General features: G+C 37.0%; 2 protein-coding genes and 1 long non-coding RNA gene across 5 annotated transcripts; 1 reads left to right on the top strand and 2 right to left on the bottom strand.

Moving 5' to 3' along the window:
* Positions 1-3,893: 3,893 nt before the first annotated feature.
* On the bottom strand, positions 3,894-6,852 carry LOC121740982 (protein NUCLEAR FUSION DEFECTIVE 6, mitochondrial-like). 3 transcript variants are annotated; one of them, XM_042133654.1, is made up of 3 exons: positions 6,565-6,849; positions 6,341-6,465; positions 3,894-4,142 (listed from the first exon to the last, which is right to left on the bottom strand). In XM_042133654.1, the coding sequence occupies exons 1-3, from the start codon at positions 6,690-6,692 to the stop codon at positions 4,135-4,137; spliced, it is 261 nt and encodes an 86-aa protein (XP_041989588.1). In that variant the 5' UTR covers positions 6,693-6,849; the 3' UTR covers positions 3,894-4,134. The 3 variants fall into 3 exon arrangements, with proteins under 3 accessions (XP_041989588.1, XP_041989589.1, XP_041989587.1); XM_042133655.1 differs by lacking the exon at positions 3,894-4,142 and adding an exon at positions 4,151-4,378 and having other exon boundaries at positions 6,565-6,852; XM_042133653.1 differs by lacking the exon at positions 3,894-4,142 and adding an exon at positions 4,415-4,766 and having other exon boundaries at positions 6,565-6,850.
* Positions 6,853-8,392: 1,540 nt separating this feature from the next.
* On the bottom strand, positions 8,393-9,166 carry LOC121740974. Its single transcript, XM_042133647.1, has 3 exons — positions 9,000-9,166; positions 8,750-8,896; positions 8,393-8,685 (listed from the first exon to the last, which is right to left on the bottom strand). Exons 1-3 carry the CDS (start codon positions 9,042-9,044, stop codon positions 8,485-8,487), a joined length of 393 nt encoding a protein of 130 aa, XP_041989581.1. The 5' UTR covers positions 9,045-9,166; the 3' UTR covers positions 8,393-8,484.
* A 3,557-nt stretch (positions 9,167-12,723) lies between these two features.
* Positions 12,724-15,705, top strand: LOC121742111. Its single transcript, XR_006037966.1, has 2 exons — positions 12,724-13,185; positions 15,131-15,705. It is a non-coding gene; the product is annotated as an uncharacterized LOC121742111 (long non-coding RNA).
* The last annotated feature ends 2,894 nt before the right edge of the window (positions 15,706-18,599 follow it).

Genomic DNA, 18,599 nt, shown 5'->3' with positions numbered 1-18,599 from the left:
TGTAGGCGTCGGTGACCTTTTCCCAAAATCACTTCCGGGTTTGTTGATTCTCGACGATGGGATCGTACGAGAGGCCGACCCAGGCGTTGTACAGAGCCATCGTGTCCTTGCGGCTGTATGGATGACGGCCTACATTCTCCTCCTCCCCCTCCTCGGCCACCTCCTCCTCTTCCTCCACGGCGTCGAATGCCCTGGAGCTTCCACCGTCTCGTCCTCCTTCCGGATTGGGTTCATCAGGATAATCCTCCCTAATTTGGGATAATCCCTGCAAATACCTCGGGGCGGAGGGACGAGCATATGCATCCACATCAAAATGGGGTGGTTGGTACCCCGCCGACGTCGACGAGCCCTGGGTGCCCGATGTCGACGAACCGGAACCGGAACCACTCAAGACATTGTACATGCCCCCAGTCGCCAAACGCGTTGATATCAAACCCGGCGGAGTTTCCGTCGCCAGACATTTTGTGATGAAAATTAGAGAGGTTAGCTGAAAATTGGAGATGAAATCGAGATGATTTGAGAAGAATAGATGTGTGTTTGTGTGTATAGTGAGGATGAAATAAGAGCATTTATTGAGTAAAAAAGAAAAAAATAAATAAAAACGGTCAAAAAAGGGTAACATTACCGTTTTAATTTTTTGTTATTATTATTTTGTATTAAATTAGAATTTTTTTATAAAAATGATTTATTTCGTCAGCGTGACGAAACCCACTCGCGGGCCGGCGAGTGGGCGTCACGCCTAGAGCCAGCGCGCGCCACGTCGCGCGGGCGCACCAGTCGTCTCGGTGGGACGGGCGTCTCGGCGAGACAGGGACGAGACGGGACGCTGCAACGCGGCGCGTTGCCATCTCGTCTTGGAGAGACGAGATACGAGACACCTGCGCGACCCGTTGCGGGTGCTCTAATTTTCGGACATTGAAATTTGAAATACAATGTTATGAGTTGAGTGAAAAACTGCTATTATCTTTTTATAGAAATATATTAAATAAATTGGTATATTCGTGGATATATCGAATTAGTGTTTATGAGGAGTAAAAGTGATTAAATTATGAAATATTACTTAAACTAAATTATTTTTAAAAGAGCAGGTATTAGTGTTTATAAATAAAGTGTTCTACTTAGTTTTATGAATAGTAAGATAAACTATTTTTAAATGACGAAAGAATCGACCGGATAAAATGCCGGGATTATATTAGATAGAAACTGGTTTTGTAGGTTCTTTTTTCGGTAGTTTCATGATAAAATCAAATTTTTGCCCTCTATGTCAAGGTATAAAGATTTTATAAATTCTTGGAATTATCCGCACATACATATTTTTAAAGATCAATTCTATTAAGAATTTAATCTAAGGATCTATTTGGATTCTTAATTCCCAAAGTCAATAATGTTTCACGAACAACTGGAACGTCCAAATTAATTCTTACTCGTACTTCCTATAATTTAAAAAAAAGTATATGTATGTGGTCCACTTCCATATTCTCACATTCTATATTCCTATATATTCATATACAGATATAGAATTATTTATTGCAATATCGAGTGGGTTATCACGGCATTAATGACAAGATGAGTATTTATATTCTCTCTAACTCATAAGAGATGATTCATTTCTTAAATGGTATTGTACTACAAAATTTTACAGTGTTATTAAATAGAAAAAAACAATATGAGTGATAATAAAATTAAAAAAATAAATTTTTTAGTAACAAATCATTTTTATTATGATAGACTAAATATAAAAACAACTTATTATAATTAAAACAGAGGAAGTATAACGCCATCGGCAACTCCAGCTTTTATCTGTCTCTTATTCTTGAGCCTCGTACTACTTTTTACTCCATTCCTCTGTATTTTAACCATATATTCTCTTAACTATTCATTATTTAATTCGTTCAATTTTAAATTCAATGAATAAAAAAACATTTTATTTAAAATACATAATTAAAAAATCAAAAATTGCAAATTAAAATCCTAAAAATAAAAAATGGCATAGTTAAAAAATACTTCCTCCATTCTGCTTTAGGAGTCTCGATTGAGTCGGGCACATGTTTTAAGAAAGTGTTTGAGTGTGTAATAAATAAATGTTGTAGTGGATGATGGGACAGACCCACTTTTAAGTGAGTGTGTAATAAATAAATGTTGTAGTAGATGTTGAGACCCACTTTTAATATTTTTTTACTTACTTTGTAGGCATTTTTTATTAGTTTATCCCAACCGAAACTCCTAAAGCGGGACGGAGGGAGTACATGATTGGAATCCTAAAAACTAAAAAATACTGTACATAATTTAAATCCTAAAAATTTAAAATTACATAATAAAAATCCTAAAACAATTACTCTGTCGGCGGCTGTGTAGGAGGTTGTTGTTGCTATGCAAACGGCGAGGCGACATCAAAGGGAGTCCCAGTTGAACCCTTAGATGTTTTATTCTGGCAATGGCGTCATACGGGAAGCGTCGACCGTTGTGACAGCGAACCATAGTCCCATTAAACGGTCATACGCCGCTCCGGAGGGAGTCGTCTGGTTTGGTTCGCCTCATCCCCTGCCTTTAGCTCTAGCCACCTTCGCCACCTTCACACTAATCGGACAACGTCGCCCATCAGAGCTCGAGCCCCCTGCATCGACTGCTGCGAATTGGCTAGCGACCTCCTCATCACCGGGCTCTGATCGGCCACCACCACCCTGTTCTTCATTCGTTTCGAGGTGGAGTCCATGCTGGACCCGATGCCACCCGCCCACCTATCGATATTCCGAACCTTCGCCCAAGTATTGCCATACTTGAAGGTAATAGGGTGCCCGCAGGGGTGTAACGCAGTTGGCAACGGAGGGACAGATCTTGCTGCAATGAGTCTGGGTTCAAATCACACTGTTGTCATGTAGTTGTTTCCATCTCTCAGGCACAAGTGTGAGACCTTGAGAGATGAGCTTCTGGCAACCAGTGGGTTAAGGCCTCCCCCTTAACGGCTACTGCGTACCCTAATTAAACCCCCTCATATGATGTCGGGTCGGAGTGTGGGGGCTGCCAAGGCGACGGAATCAAAATGCTGCAATGAAGGTAATAGGGTCTAAGATCACAAAGTTTGGATGGAATCTAGTATTTTTAATAAATTTAAAACTTAGTCATTGATACCATAAAGTTACATATCGTACCAAAATTTTCATGAATCTGATTTTCTCCTAGTTTGAATTCGATGTTGCATATCGAATTATGTAGGGTAGATAAATGGATTGTTACGTGTGTAATCAGTGTGTTACTTGAGTATAAAATTTTGCCAAATTAAAAAATCATAAGAAACTAACTTCATAGAAAATACCAATTTTAGGCCAAAATAAAATTTTAGGGATGAATAACTTTTATTGTTAATAGTACTCTCTTCGTCCGCTATTAGGAATTCCGGTTTACCATTTTAGTCCGTTCGCAATTAAGAGTTCCGATTCACTTTTACTATAAATGATAAATATCACATATTTCACTTACTCATTCAACTTAAATTTTATTATAAGACTAATATATAAAAATAGGTCTTATATCCACTATTTTTTTCCATCTACTTTTTTTTATATTTTTTAAAATCCATGTTGAACTCAATTGAGATGGAGGTAGTAGTATGATTCAACATATCAACAAAGAATTTTTATATACGTATCTTGTGTAATTCCATCAACAAACCCGCTCCAAAAATCCAATTAAAACTATCATTGAAATGTAACGTCACCATTTTAAATCTTACCACAAGCACCAACCAAACCTCTAATATTTATGATCCCGCAATTTACAGTTTTAATTCATATTTATCTCCAATTTCACACATTCAAATTAAGATATCTCTAAAACCCCAAATCATCTTGCATATTGCATGATTACAACAAATCTTACATTAACTAAAACCATAATTCCCAAACAAAATGAGCTTATATAATTGAGCGAGGCCACTAATATATATGAATTACAAGAAAAAAACTTGTGCAGTCTACACTGCATCGTTTGAATTACATTCCTGATTGCCAAATATCAGGAGGTAATTGGAGTACACAAATGGCAGAAATCTAGATCCTAAAAGAGCTATATAAACACCACCTCAAGATTCAGATTCCATCGAAATAAAGCTGGAAAAATCAGGCCACATTCTAACAATCATCCATCTACAATAAAGACGAACAAAATTTCTTACATTCAGCAGTTGAAATGAACAATAATAATAGTAGTAACTTTTGATTAATGCATTTAAAATTCAATAAAAAAACATGATTTTGAAGGTGCCTACTGTCTAGTTAATTATTTAGTCCTTTGCAATAATACAACTTCAACATATAGTCTAAATTGCACAATTTGGAATATCTTCAATCTGAAAATCGGCCCATGAACAGTTATCACAACCCTAGAAAGAAAAAGGAAGCCCAAAGTCAAAAGGTCATTAACAAACAGTAGCAGTTAGCCAGGTAATAACATTAATAGCAGCCAGGCCCAAGGTAAAAATGAGCAGGTTGCATAATTCAAGCTAGTAGGAGTATATGATTACAACTACAACATCTCAATAAATAGATTCCACAATTTTACATATTTTAATCCCTTCGCGTTAAAACAAATAAAGAAGCAACTCTTATCTCCTTATTTGATAAGCTAGTAAAACACAAAAGGAATCCAAAAAATTGGTCCATCTCTTGTGCTGAGCTCATTCTTGACTATTTATCAGACACTGTCCTAGTGCACATGCAAAAAATACTTCTTGGGACCATCCAACAATCATCATACCCCCTCATTGCAAGCTGATGAATACAACATGTTATCAGCATGATATTTATATGGCCTAAACAAGAAATAAGTATCCTAACATACAACATGTTATCAGCATGATATTTATATGGCCTAAACAAGAAATAAGTTTCCTAACAGCTTCTTAGCAGGGTGATCAATGAAAAGCCCTAGTTCTGCAGATACACATAACAGATAGTAGGCATCATAATTCCCATCGTATAATAATTGGGAAGACTAGTAAAATAGAACTTGAGGAAGAAAAAAACATGAAAAATAGGCCAAAATTATTGCACGGTCTATTTCATTAGTCTGGTGATATATGTGGCAATGACATCTATGTAAGCATGGGGGACCTTCCCCCCAACACACACAGTCTGATTTAGAGCAACAGCTACATACGGAGTACTATTTCTTATGCTGCGAGAGAATTAAAGAGATCAATCCATGCCTCAAAAGTCAGTATTTCTGACAAAGTAAGAACTCCTACAAAGGACTTCCAACTAAATTAAGCATCCAATTTCATTGAACCACTCGGTCATAACTCAGATCATGAGTTGCAGAAGCCAGATCCCTGCTTCATGCCTCTAACTATTATAAACTGTAGCTAAAGCAAATCCAATAAAAAAAACTACTGATAACTATACCAAATGACTATTATTATCTTCTTGACTCGAATAATCCTTGACTAAACACTTGGGAGTTTCATAACACTAAACTGCATGCAATAGACGCTTTGCCATTGCCACCCAATTAGATTATATTTTAAGGTTACACGTTGGGGTGAAACAGACAGGTTAATCAAATTTCAGCCAAAGTAACAGGTCCAACTCAGGAAAACAGCCTCTGCCTTCTGAGCCTGCAAGCTATGGTTAATTCTGAAGTTTCTTCTTTGTTTCTCTTCTATCCCATCTCCCCAAGCCTACTTGAAACTTGAAAGAGCTACATTTATACTAGTAATAAATATACTGCATACAGATATAGGGTTGACTACCTCATCTATCAATTGGTAGGCATATCATGTTAGATTATTTTCATCAGATAAGAGAATAAAATCTCTTCACCTCCTTTTCAAGACCTTCATCTATGTCCTTTCTTACCCTACAAGATGAAAAGAATACACCTCTTTCATTTAGAGAGCTCTGAGCTAGACCTCAAATAGAAGAATGCATCTACAGTGAAAACAAGAGGCTAGTGTTTGAAAAGAATACGCTGAAATTAACAATAATTTGGTTAAATGCGTATCTTATTTATAGTTCCTACGGTTATTTTGTTCTTGAGAAAGAAAATACTAACAATTTATCTTCTTTGACAAAGTAACAGCTAGTAGCCTGGTACGTTCAACTGAGGGGCAATTGAACCTAGTATTAAATTGTTAATGAAATAGTCCCCAAATCAAACTGATCGATAGTCCTATTTGAGAAATCCTTATAATCATACAGCAATAACAATCAGTGCTATATTAGATTAAAAGCTGGACAGAATATAGATAATTAGAATAGCAACTCACTATGATTACATTCTGAGTTGCAATAGAAAACAAAATAATTTCCAAGAGAAAGCTGCATTGAGGAAATGAAGAAGTTACCCTCGATAGTCCAAGCGTGGGTACGCGGAGCGACGGAAAGCATCGAGGTAAGCAGAGCTGAGGCAGTGGCGGTGTGGTAGGGCAACATCGAAGCCACGGAAACACTGCTCATCTCCACGGGTGACCTACCTCAAAAGCGCATCTCAAACACCAAAATTGTCGCAATAGAGAAATCCGGTTGGAATCACATAAGCGGGAAGTCGAACTCAATCGATGTAAATTACCTGAAAATGCGAGCGGACAGGGGATTTTGGGATGGGAGACGAAATGGAGAAGGAGGAGCCCTCGGCTTGACGCCGACGGAGATTCTGGCGGCGGAGCGCAAGACAGACCTGGCGGCGAAGGAGGCCATGACAGAGTTATGGGGATCTCAGGCGCCGACGACAGAGTGTACAGAAGTAGGGCTTTTATTGGGGTTTTGGCTCAGAATCAGATCCTACTCTTTTCTTTCTCTTTTTTTCTTTAGTATTAGTACAGGTATTATTTTAAGGAAGATTAAGTTGCAGTGTATAAAAATGTTAGTTAAGCCCATAAAATGCGTATTTAGGGCCCTAAGTGAAGTAAAATTTATGCAGAGGAGTTCTATAATCCTGATGTTTCTATTTTTTTTTAATTGGGATATTAGTCTATAAAATCTGAAACTCTAACTAATCTTCGTGTTTCTCGTTAACTTTAAAAAATGATAACCCCCGTCTCATAATAATTGTCACTATTTTCCTTTTTAGTCCGTCTCATAATAATTGTCATACTTTATTTTTACCACAAATGATAAGTATGTCTCACATCCCACTAACTCACTTCACTCATATTTTTATTATAAAATCAATATAAGAAAAGTGGATCTCACATTTCACTAACTTTTCCAATCAACTTTTCTTTGCATTGATAAATTTGTGGCAACACCACCAAGAGTGACAATTATTATGGGGCGGGGGAGTAATAAAAATCACATAGTTTATGAATGGTGTTCATTTTGACACGACTAGGGGTATATGTGTCTTGCTATAAGTGGTCAACCAAATTGATGACTGCAGGGAAAGAATTGCGGTGAAAAAGCCATTTAATAATAGTACTTAGATTTAGAATAAAATATTATGCGCCAAGAGATTCAGCACAATTCGAATTAGTATTTAGATTTAGATTAAAGTATTAAGCATCAAGACAATTCAAATTACGCAGCATATATTTCACAGCTAGCCAAATAGGATTAAAATTGGCTAAAAAAACTTTTTGATCGAGTTGAGAAAATAACAAGGTAAAAGTTTATTGTGAAAGAATAAATCTCTTTTTCGTATTAATGATTTCATGAATCAATAACCTTTTTAAAAGGATGGGATGGTGAGTTTTAAGTATATTTTCTATTTTAAATGGAATTTTATTAATACCTTAGTAGCTTGAAAAAACTAATTACTGGGAAGTAATAAATATATGAGTTTTAAATGGAATTTTATTAATACCTTAGTATCTTGAAAAAACTAGTAAATCTATGGAAGTAATAAACAGTCGGATAATATGAGTTTTTAAGTGAAATTAGTAAAATTTAAAAAAGATTGAAAAAATGTGAATAAAATAAGATAGATAAAGAAAAAAAGTGAATAATAAATTAAGAATAAGTTTTATTTTTTATTGTGAGACCAATTTTGATGGATGGAAGAAAATGAAATGATAAAAAAAAATTTTGGACGTATTAAGTATTACTACTATATTATGTACACAAGTCAAACGTGTACAGATTACGAATTTCAACGTTATCACATAATGGATGTGAAAAATAATACTCCCTCGGTCCAAAAAAAATAGGGAACATTTGTCATTTTTAGTTTTCTACGAAAAATAGAGCACATTCAAAAAAAAGAAAGTTTTCAATAATTTTTCTCTTACTTTTTTCCCTCATCTCTTACATAATCGAAGTGTTATCCCACAATAATTGTGTAATGTTGATGGTCGATTGTTATGGACTTAGTATTGTACTCTTACTATATTCTTGTGACAAAATCAAGTGTATCATTCCTTGAATTAAACAAAGTAACTAGCCGATTGAGTGAGCTGATGTGAGAAATAGAGAAACAATATTATTGAAGAGATGATAAAAATGAGAATGTAGAATTAGTAGGTTTACATTGTTATTGGTATTATTATTATTATTATTGAGAGAGTAGTGTTTGCTTGGGCCTTCTGAAAATTCTTGCGAGCAGCGGAGTACAGAATCCTTGAGAATCAATATGGGCATCATCTTCCTGCCCCACATTCCCCTCTTTCTCACTCTGTTTATTACCGCAAATTGGCCTTATTCCGATCAACCTTCCCAGCTGCACGCTTTGGTCCGGGAAAAACGATGCTGTCGACTGCCATTCCATTCCATTATACTAACAAATTCCAAACTCCAATTTTGAAAATCTAAATACATACCTCAGTATCCAGATCAGAAGAAGAGATTGAGGAGAAGCTCGGGATATGGCGGACAGGCTGCGGCGGCGCCACCACCGGCGGGGATGCCGTCATTCTGAAGTTGATGTTTCCGAGCCCCAGCGGCCATCCGCTTGGTATTCCGTTCCCCTATTCAGAATTAAATTAGTAATTCTATTGCAAGGTAGCATCATAACTGATTAATCATTAAACCTAAGGTAATAAGGTCGATATGATTGAGATATATACAAACCTCCATAGCGGCGGTGGCGTTAGGCGGTGGAGTGAGAGTGATCATAGAAGCATCATGATATAGTGTGGGGGAAATTTGCCTGTTTTTAGTAATTTTGATCTCTTTATTTGGGGTAGGAGGTCGGGCCCCGCTTAGGGGAAGGTAGCAACTCTTTATTAGTTTGTCGGAACTTGAGTTTTATGTTCATTAGAGGTTGTTTAATGTGTTGGTCAAAAGCCAGTTTCAATTAACATAATCCACAAGCTGGTTGTTAAGTTTTAAACATCACTTCAACACCCCACTAATTATTTGCTCATCTATACTAAATTTTATTCAACTGTCTTATTTATTTTTTTATTCTATTGCTTACGAACATCTCCTAATCCAATCCTACCCACGCTCCAAATTTAATACTCCATTCAAATCTGTTGAGTTAATGACTAAATTGCCCCTCCCTAGGCCAGGTGGTTGAATGGGGGTGCGTATTTCTCAACACAAGACGTCTCATTCAGCAATCACAGTTTATCTCATAATTAATATTTCCATAAATAAGGATGACTGGATGAGTCACAACGAAAACACTTCCGACTGCATGATTCATTAGATCAATCAAAATTAAAAATTTGAGACTGATTATGTACAAAAAGGTCAAATGATTATGTACAAAAAGGTCAAATGGTAAAAAGATTATGTAAGTGCCAAAATTTTATTGTCATGAGTTAAATATTGTGCCACTATTGATGCATTTGGTGGTCGACAGTATTTGTGTTGTAACATGATTGCATTGTCTCTCCCTATTTACCACTAGTACATTTCATTCATCAGCTCTTACTGAAGGGGTTGGCAGCGGAAGCATGCAGGAAATACCGATCACATGAATTTGATCTATTTAGCAGATTACTTAGACAAATTCTATTCGCACAATTATCACATGTATCATGTTCGTAACTTTGAATTTAAATCATGCTTTAGAACAAATAAATCCTAAAACATGCATACTACGGAGTCAGCCAATTTACCTTGTTGATTCTCCAAAGAATCGAAGATGGCTTGCGTCTTCTCCACGTGAAGATCTTTAGAACTCAACCTCGGATCTTCTGACTGGTGTCCCGGACTGTATACTGATATTTGTGTGGGCAAATCTCACCAGAATACTAGGATTCGAATAACGAAGACAGAACTCTACTCACGGAAGAAGTAATTTTCGAACTCTCTCTCTCAAAAAGGAGGGGACGGAAATTTTAATGAGAATAATTGTCTTTTCTGTCTCCTTTATTCTCCTATTTATATTAAGTCACATATTGGGCCCAGTCAGGGATCTAAGGAAGAATTTGGACATCGCCTCACCCAATTAGCTTTTTACCAATTAAATTGAACCCACAATTTAATACAAGCTTATATTAGAATATTACAAGCAGCCACTAAAGAAGTAATATTGCACTGCCTTTCCAAATCCGAAATTACAAGTGTTCCGGGTTTTCTTTAATTTGTTTAATTCATTTCCCGCGCTTAAGATAGAAACATCCATTAATTAATTAATGTCTGCTACAGACTTAATTAATTAACATATTTTAATCTCCAAGAGTGGACTTAGCAAGAAACTCTTATTTATTATTCATAGAGTAATCAAACTTCAACTAGCTAGGTTCCGAATAATAAAACCTTGTTTCGAGCTCCTCTTGTGGATGTTATCAAACGAGACTCTCCTCGCGCGCGATTCAATATAATAGCAATCCTAGCACTCCCAGATAATGATCACCACTACCCAATATACCTGGATCGTTGGGTGACGAAAAACTCGCACCTTTGGTAAGTCAAAGTAGTAGATACTCAATATCGTATGCTCAATGCTAACGTACATTGATTAAGAAATTAGTTATCAAGACCTCGTCTTTCAGTAGATAGCATAAAGACTCATCTTGTTGTTAGATCCATTCAGTGCTATACCACACCAATGTCATCATATTTCAATAAGGCTTAGAAATAATCGGACTGACATTGCAACATTTCACAATAGTTAGTCTAGGCCTATCTAGGTTGTGAAATTCTTATTTTTCTTTGTTCAGAACTGACCGCGTACCTTAAATTGAGCGCATCCCACAACCGGTCTACTAAAACAAAGACTTAGACTTTGTTATGTTGACTTATACATTTAAATATGCATTAAACATCCATTAAATGTAAAACATAACAACATTACGATAAAAATAATCTGTTGCATTCATTGGAAAATAATTATTAGAGTTTTAAAGTATTCAATCAGTCGAAAGGTGAATTCTAGTATACAAACACTAACACTTACGAATACAATTGTGATTAATAAGTGATCCATTCATATTGTAGAATCATTGTACTCGCATTGCTTGTTGCTAATTGATAAAGTCGTCGTTTTTTTCCTGCAATCTTTAGTTTTGTAATTTAAAATTCATACTCCCTCCGTCCGCCATTAGGAGTCCCAGTCACTTTTGCACACTCATTTTATAAAAATGATAATAAATAGTTAAAGTGGAGAAATGGTAAAGTAAGAGAGAGAATAATGTTAATAAGACTCGTCTCAACATTATTTCCTCTCTTACTTTACAATTTCTTCACTTTAACTATTTATTATCATTTTTATAAAACGAGTGCGCAAAAGTGACCAGGACTCCTAATGGCGGACAGAGGGAGTACACAATTGCACAAACATATATATATACATTGTGTACATCAAAAAATTTATCCATCAATTCAATGTAATTTTAATAAAATTTAGTAAATTTTGACATGATGAAATTATATGCCATTACTTTAATTTTGTACTCTTAATTTGAATGATAATGCAACTATTTCGTACTTGACGTGTGACAAACAACATAATGTTAATTGTATCAAGACGTTGTATGACACAGATATTCTGCATGCATATCATGTGCACCGAGTAAATTCCAGTCAATATGATCACATTTACTCTACGGCCAATTTAGTCTAACTTTTAAAAAATTATTTTGCTATAAATAGCAAGGGTCCGGCGCCGGCCAAGTCCCCACTGGAGCGGCGGCTTGGCCTGAGCTAGTTCCGTCGCTGGCTATAATGTATACAAATTAAATGAAAGTTAGATTTTAATATCCAATATTGTGGAGTATTGTTTATCTTAAAGTTTGCCGATTAAAATAACGGGTGTCGGTTTGTTCTTCATTCACATCTAGAAATGTACTACTATAAACTTTATTTTTTTTTTACCAAACGGACATTAATTATCGAGTAAGCTGAAAAGTCATTCATCCATCTGTTTGTGATAACTTCCACTACAAATTTATTTCACCAAACTCATTTATGTGTAATGCACTCAATTGGTTGAATTTTTTACCTTTAATATTCGTAAATTCCCTTTCATCACCTAATTATTAAGTCCATTGAATCAAGTCACTGGTCCCATAATCAGAAGATGCAGCACTCGAAGATTATAGAGATTGATAACATATGTCTGAATACATTAAAATTCGTCTTTTCCATATTAAATTGCTGTGAATGCTACATTTAGTAAGTTTGAATTTCAAGATAATGAAAAGTTTGCGCACAGTTATGTTTGAATGTCAATACAATTAAGGCGTCTTGCATGAGACAATCAAATCATTAAATATATTATAGATCGATATATAAATATTAACTACTATGATTAATTACTTTAATATATAAACTTACAAATAATAAATAAATCATAAACATATGGAATATGTACAAATCGTGTCCTAGTAATACTCTCTAGTCCATTTATACCCCATATCTAGGCCCACCACATTGAGTCCAACAAATACGTTCTTACAGAATCTTATCACGTCTCGGACTCGTTTGGTTGCTTTGTTTCATCTAAGTAAGGTTTGGTAACTTAGTGAAGCTAGGTGTTTGGCTGTCAAATTGCAGCTTTGTAAAGCCCGTATTTCAGAACTGAGGCCCGCACTGTTCATCAAATTTTACCTAGTTTCGAATCTACCTCAACACCCTCAGATTGAGTTAGATGGCCTCGATTTGTGTGTCAGCTTATACAATTAATTCCTTTTCCCCCTTGCACATCTTATCTCTTCCGCCTTTTCTCCCAAATTTCAGCTCAGGAAACTTAGTGCAGTAGCTTTCAAAGATCTTGAACTCACGGTCTAAAAATTCAGCGGTTCAAGGACGAAGCTATAGCATTGGCGCGAGCAGTGGTTCACTCTGTTGGGCATAATCGACGGTAATCTTTTTTTTTCCAATTGGTTAATTTGTTCTACTTTTCAACCGGTCGCCAGTTGATTGGAGTGCCGCTCTCCGGCATTTCAAATTCGAATATTTTGTACCCAATTTTAATAGGCTGCTTACCTTATACCAATTGATAGATTGTGAAATGAGAAAGAATTCAATTTTTTTCCCCAGCAAATTCGCTTTTATGATGTGGGGATTAGTTAGGAGGGGTAATAACAAACTAAAAATACTCTTTTGATATAGAGCATAAAACAACAGTTGTGTGGTTGATTGAGATTTCATTTTTTTTCACTCTGACATATTTTCACGGCTGATTGGGTTCATTGGGTTTCCTTCCAATACACCTAAAATAAATAACTTACCATAGGTTTGAACATTGCTATGATTTCTGTATCATTTTCCCTTTTTCTATACTTTTATTGGATGAGTTGTCTGATTATTCTCAAATCAAATGAAGTACTGAGGTGTTGAGGTGAAAATGAACTCAAAGTTAGTCCTCCGAGTTGATTAGTTTGCCTTGCTATCTGAGTCTTTGGTCGTTGAATAGATAAATGATGAAAATTCGTTCAGCCAGATATATGGTGGACATGCTTCGCTGATTGTGATGTTGAGATTCAGCTCAAATATGTTTAGAACAATGAATTTTATTTCATTTTTTCTGTGCAGAAAATATCACGCATCGATTGTGTATGTTTATCATTCATGGCACCTCTGTTAACTACCTCTACAACCATTTACCTTGTGGTAGAAGACATAATGAATCTTTTCATATGCAAACTACTATAATCTTGTATTTTTATTTGAGGCACGGTAGACGAATGCGTAGACGTCATAGGCGGCACTTGATTAGGCATTACTCTCTTATAGATCGGATTCCACCACAAGTCCGGCATATGAACAGACTTGTATCTGTTAGCGACATTGACTGTTTAGTCAACCTTCGAATGGATAGGAATACCTTCGGGAGATTGTGTCTTCTTCTAAAGGAAGTGGGGGGTTGCAAAATGGTAGATATGTATATGTGGAAGAGCAGGTTGCCATGTTCCTAGGGATACTTGCACATCACACAAAAAATCGTATAATAGGTTTCAACTTCAAGCGGTCTGGTGAAACTATATCACACTATGTGCACCTAGTTTTAAGAGTTGTTATAAGGCTACAGAGAATTCTCTTACCTAAACTGGAACGTGTCACGGATGACAATGGCGACACAAGGTGGAAATATTTTAAGGTACTTTGTTCATTTTAAGAATACTTTGTTTATGTCAGATTGCATCCGGGTTAGACTTAATTATTTCTCTCCTTCCAAAACCTTGGTTTCTTATCTTATAATGATTCATAGGGATGTATTGGAGCTTTAGACGGAACGTATATCAACGTTCTTGTCAGTAACGCCGATAAGCCACGTTATCGCAATAGAAAATGTCAAATCGCAACTAATACCCTTGCAGCTTGTGACCGCAAAATGAGGTTTATGTATTTTTTACCTGGTTGTGAGGGCTCAACCGGTGATGCTAGGGTGCTTCGAGATGCAATGACTAGGGAAGATGGTTTAAAGGTGCCAAAAGGTTGTTATACATATAAAAACTCAGATTAGGATGATCATGGCACGTTTTCTCTTGCATAATTTTATACGAGGTGAAATAACACACGATCCAGTTGAAGATGCACTTGATATTGAGACAAATGGGGAGGCAGATAACAATGAATACGATCACATGGAATTTGTCGAACAAGTTGAACCAAGCACTGATTAGACTCAAATGGGGGAAGACATGGCACAGTCCATGTGGTTGAATGTGTGTATTTTGACATTAGATAGTTATAAATCTAGTTACATAGAGATAATTAATCATGTGATATTTTTCTTGTTTCATTAATACTGTTTTTTGGTATTTGATTGTGCGTGTTTCTGACCATTCGATTTTGTTATGCAGCGAGGCAATGTCGACATCAACTGAAAATGGTGAACTAATACCAGAATGAACTTGTGGGCGTGGGAAAATGAGGTTATTATGTGCAGGGAAAGAGGCAAAACACAGTGGCCGATTTTTTTACAAATATCCGGCAGACATGAAGCATTCTGGATCCTTTTTGTGGTGTGATGACTTCCATAGCCAAAAAGATGGGGGGCGTATACCAGATTTTGTCTTGAATCAGGGGTATCGTCCAGAGAAAAATGTTAGCAACATGGTGACTTCCAAAAATACAAGTGTGACTCCAAGTGAAGTAGGTTGTAGATCAGGCGGTCATTGTCGGGCCAAGGCAAAGATGAACATGGTTTTAGCTTTCATTGGAGTAATGCTGTTTATTCTTGGGGTTATTGTTGAGAACTTGCTTTAGGTTGTTGTCTCGATAGGTTGTTGGCTCGCCTAGAGCATTACCGAAGAACCTATCTATCTATGTATTTGCTGTCAGATAGGTCTCTTTTGTAAACACTTTTGTAGTTATGTGTCGGATTTGATGTTATTGACCCATTTTGGTTAGTTGTATTTGTATGTTTTTCTTGAAATTTTTCATGTTATGTTTGTACGGTGGATAGTGAATAGGATAAAAAAAAAGAACCCAAAAGAATGGGAATCAATTGGTCATTAATCATTAATCAATATAATTAATAGTTCATGGTTTATAAAAAAAACGTCTACAGAATGGGAATCAATCATTTTGGTGGTGCGTATTAAATTATTAAATTAATTCATTTGTGTAAATGTTGCAAATTTACAAGGTTTACTCTATCTTTCAAAATTTATTTTCAAAAAATACTTATATTATATGCACAACTCGTCTTGTATAGATTTCAAAATTTTGCAGTGAAATTTAGACTCCAACTGAGTGTTTCTGCCAAAACTATTGCAATACCTTATAGTTTAAACTTAACAACACAAATAAGAGACATACGATGAAATCACAAACTAAACTTTAGCTAAAGAATTAAATAGATGAAAATATAACAAGGAAACATTAGTTTTGAAGTGTTGGTGTTCAGTTGGGTATAGTAGAAGCTGAATAGTTGATAAAATATTAATAAGAAGGAGTGGGATGTGGCAGAGTAATTACAGGGGTAGTTATAGTATTTACTCAACCTCCTACTCGCGGTATCCGCACGCCGTACACTCCGGCAGAGATTGAGCAATTTTTCAAGGCGTTCTTGTCAATCTCCGAAGATCCGGAGGTTGGCACGAACCAATCCGGCGATCACTATTGGTGATGCATCTGTCGCCGGTACAATGAAAGCCGGCCGGCGGGAACAATCGAGCGCAACGAGAGTATGGTGTGCAACGCCATCTACCGAGCCAACGAAGAAATCCAAAAGTTCCAGGGGTATTACCTCCAGGAAGAGCGGTCGGCGGGGAGCGGCCGGAGCGAGGTCGACGTCATCACTGCCGCGATGAACACCTACCAATCCATGAACTACAAGCCGTTCAAGTATCTCAACATTTGGCAGAAGACGCGGTCGCATCCGAAGTATAGGGGAGGCGTAACATCCTCCTCTAGCGGCTCCTCCAAACGGTCAAGGTCGGTATCCCTATCCGATGCCGGCTCCGAAGACGTGGCTAGCCAACTCGCCGGAGCTAATTTGGGTAGCCCCGATGCCGGCCCGAGCGGTTCCCAACGCCGACCGCAAGGAAGGAAGAAGGCGGCGGCCAACCGCCGTCGCGCAGCGACTCCATCCGGCGATGCTCCCGAACCCGCTCCCGTGCCCTATGCGCCACCTCCACCCCCCACCAACTCGTTGTGGGGGATTTTGGCCCAACTCAATATGGCCGATAGGTCAACTATGACCCCCGCGCAACTTCGATCGCACGAGGCCATGATATTGGGCCTCCAAAAACAATTGTGGGTAGTGCCGCTGGATGAATAGTCTTCCACGGGGATATTTTTAGTTTTAATTATGTAATTTTTAATTTTTAGTATTTTAATTATGTAATTTTTAATTTTTAGGATTTTAATTATGTAATTTTTATTTTTTTAGGATTTTAATTATGTCTTTTTTATTTTATTTGTAATTTGTAATATTATTTCAGCTTTTTTAATGAATTTTAATATTATGGAAATGTTTTTATTTAAATTAAATAATAGAATGATGAGATCGTTGTGCTCGTCCTTGCGGAAGAGCACAACTGTGGGTGTTGTGCTCTTGCCTAAGAGCAGGCAGAAAAAGTGGGGCCGGGCTCACAACCGTGCTCGTTGGCAAGAGCACGGTTGTAGGTACTCTAATATCTATTAAAAATCTTTGTTGCCAACAATTCAAAATGCAACATCTATTATATTAACAAGCAACTCATTTATCACAAAATAGTTGTGCGTATGTATAAGTACATAGTCAGACATTATCCATCTTAATAAACATACCAAATACTGTAGCTACATAGAGTTTTAAGTTCAAATATATATAGAAGCATTGCTGTAAAAAAAAGCCATAGCCAAAATGTCTCCATGACTGTCGAGAAGAAGCCAAACGATATCCAAATAACGCAATGCATCGCCAAAAAAGATCAGACCAGACATCAGATGAGGTGTTCCTTCTCCATGACTCGTATCACATAGCCAGGTTTTTTGGCATCGGGCAAACCCATAAAGATCTCCAAGCGTGAGTTTTCCTTCCCGATGATGTAACATATATCATATTTTTGTGCATCTGATAGCTCCGGCATGTTGTCAAGGTGACGACAGATTTCCTGTCTTGCTTTGCCGAGGTCCATGTCATATCCAATGCGTGAGGATAGTGTATCCAGACGAGAATTGGTGTGTATCCAGACGAGAATTGGTCTCGGCATGGAGCTTACTTAGAAGTTTCAGCAAGCCATCACCCTCATCACTTCCCTTGCGCTTACGGCTGCATTTTTTGGTGGAGGATTTTCCTTTTGGCTTCGGGAAGTACTTCCTTCTCCAGGCTCAGCTGCTACTGTCGGGTGGAATGGTTCATCAGCTAGTATCTTATCCAAAAACACATGATAATCACCGTACACATCTGCATCACCAGTGAGTTCTTCTTGCATAAAGTTCTTGTTAGCCTCAGACACACCCTCAGAACCTCCACCTGAAGCCCTGTCCTTCCCGAAGACTTCCATCGCATGCACCTTGCATTCTTATCTTGGTACATCGAAGTTTCAGTGAGCAGGTATTAGTACAATATGGTATAATTAGAGCCATAAGTGGATTGCGTCGAAAAATTAGGTAGAGGATCTCCTTACTCTAACGATCTGATCCCATTGGTCATCATCACAATGAATTCTGAAATCACCATGTTCGTTAAAACCAACACTTGCGGGTAGTAGTAGTTCAGTGTTGGGGAAGTCCGTCTTCAACCATGCCGATATCTTAGAAGTGATGTGCGGGCTAACCTTTAGATCAGTGTTGGGGAAGTCCGTCTTAAACCAATGCTCGAGCTTCTTCTGATACCCT

The sequence above is a fragment of the Salvia splendens genome, chromosome 7, assembly GCF_004379255.2.
Source record: "Salvia splendens isolate huo1 chromosome 7, SspV2, whole genome shotgun sequence".
Classification (NCBI taxonomy): domain Eukaryota; kingdom Viridiplantae; phylum Streptophyta; class Magnoliopsida; order Lamiales; family Lamiaceae; genus Salvia; species Salvia splendens.
This window is presented reverse-complemented; position numbering and strand designations above follow the sequence as displayed.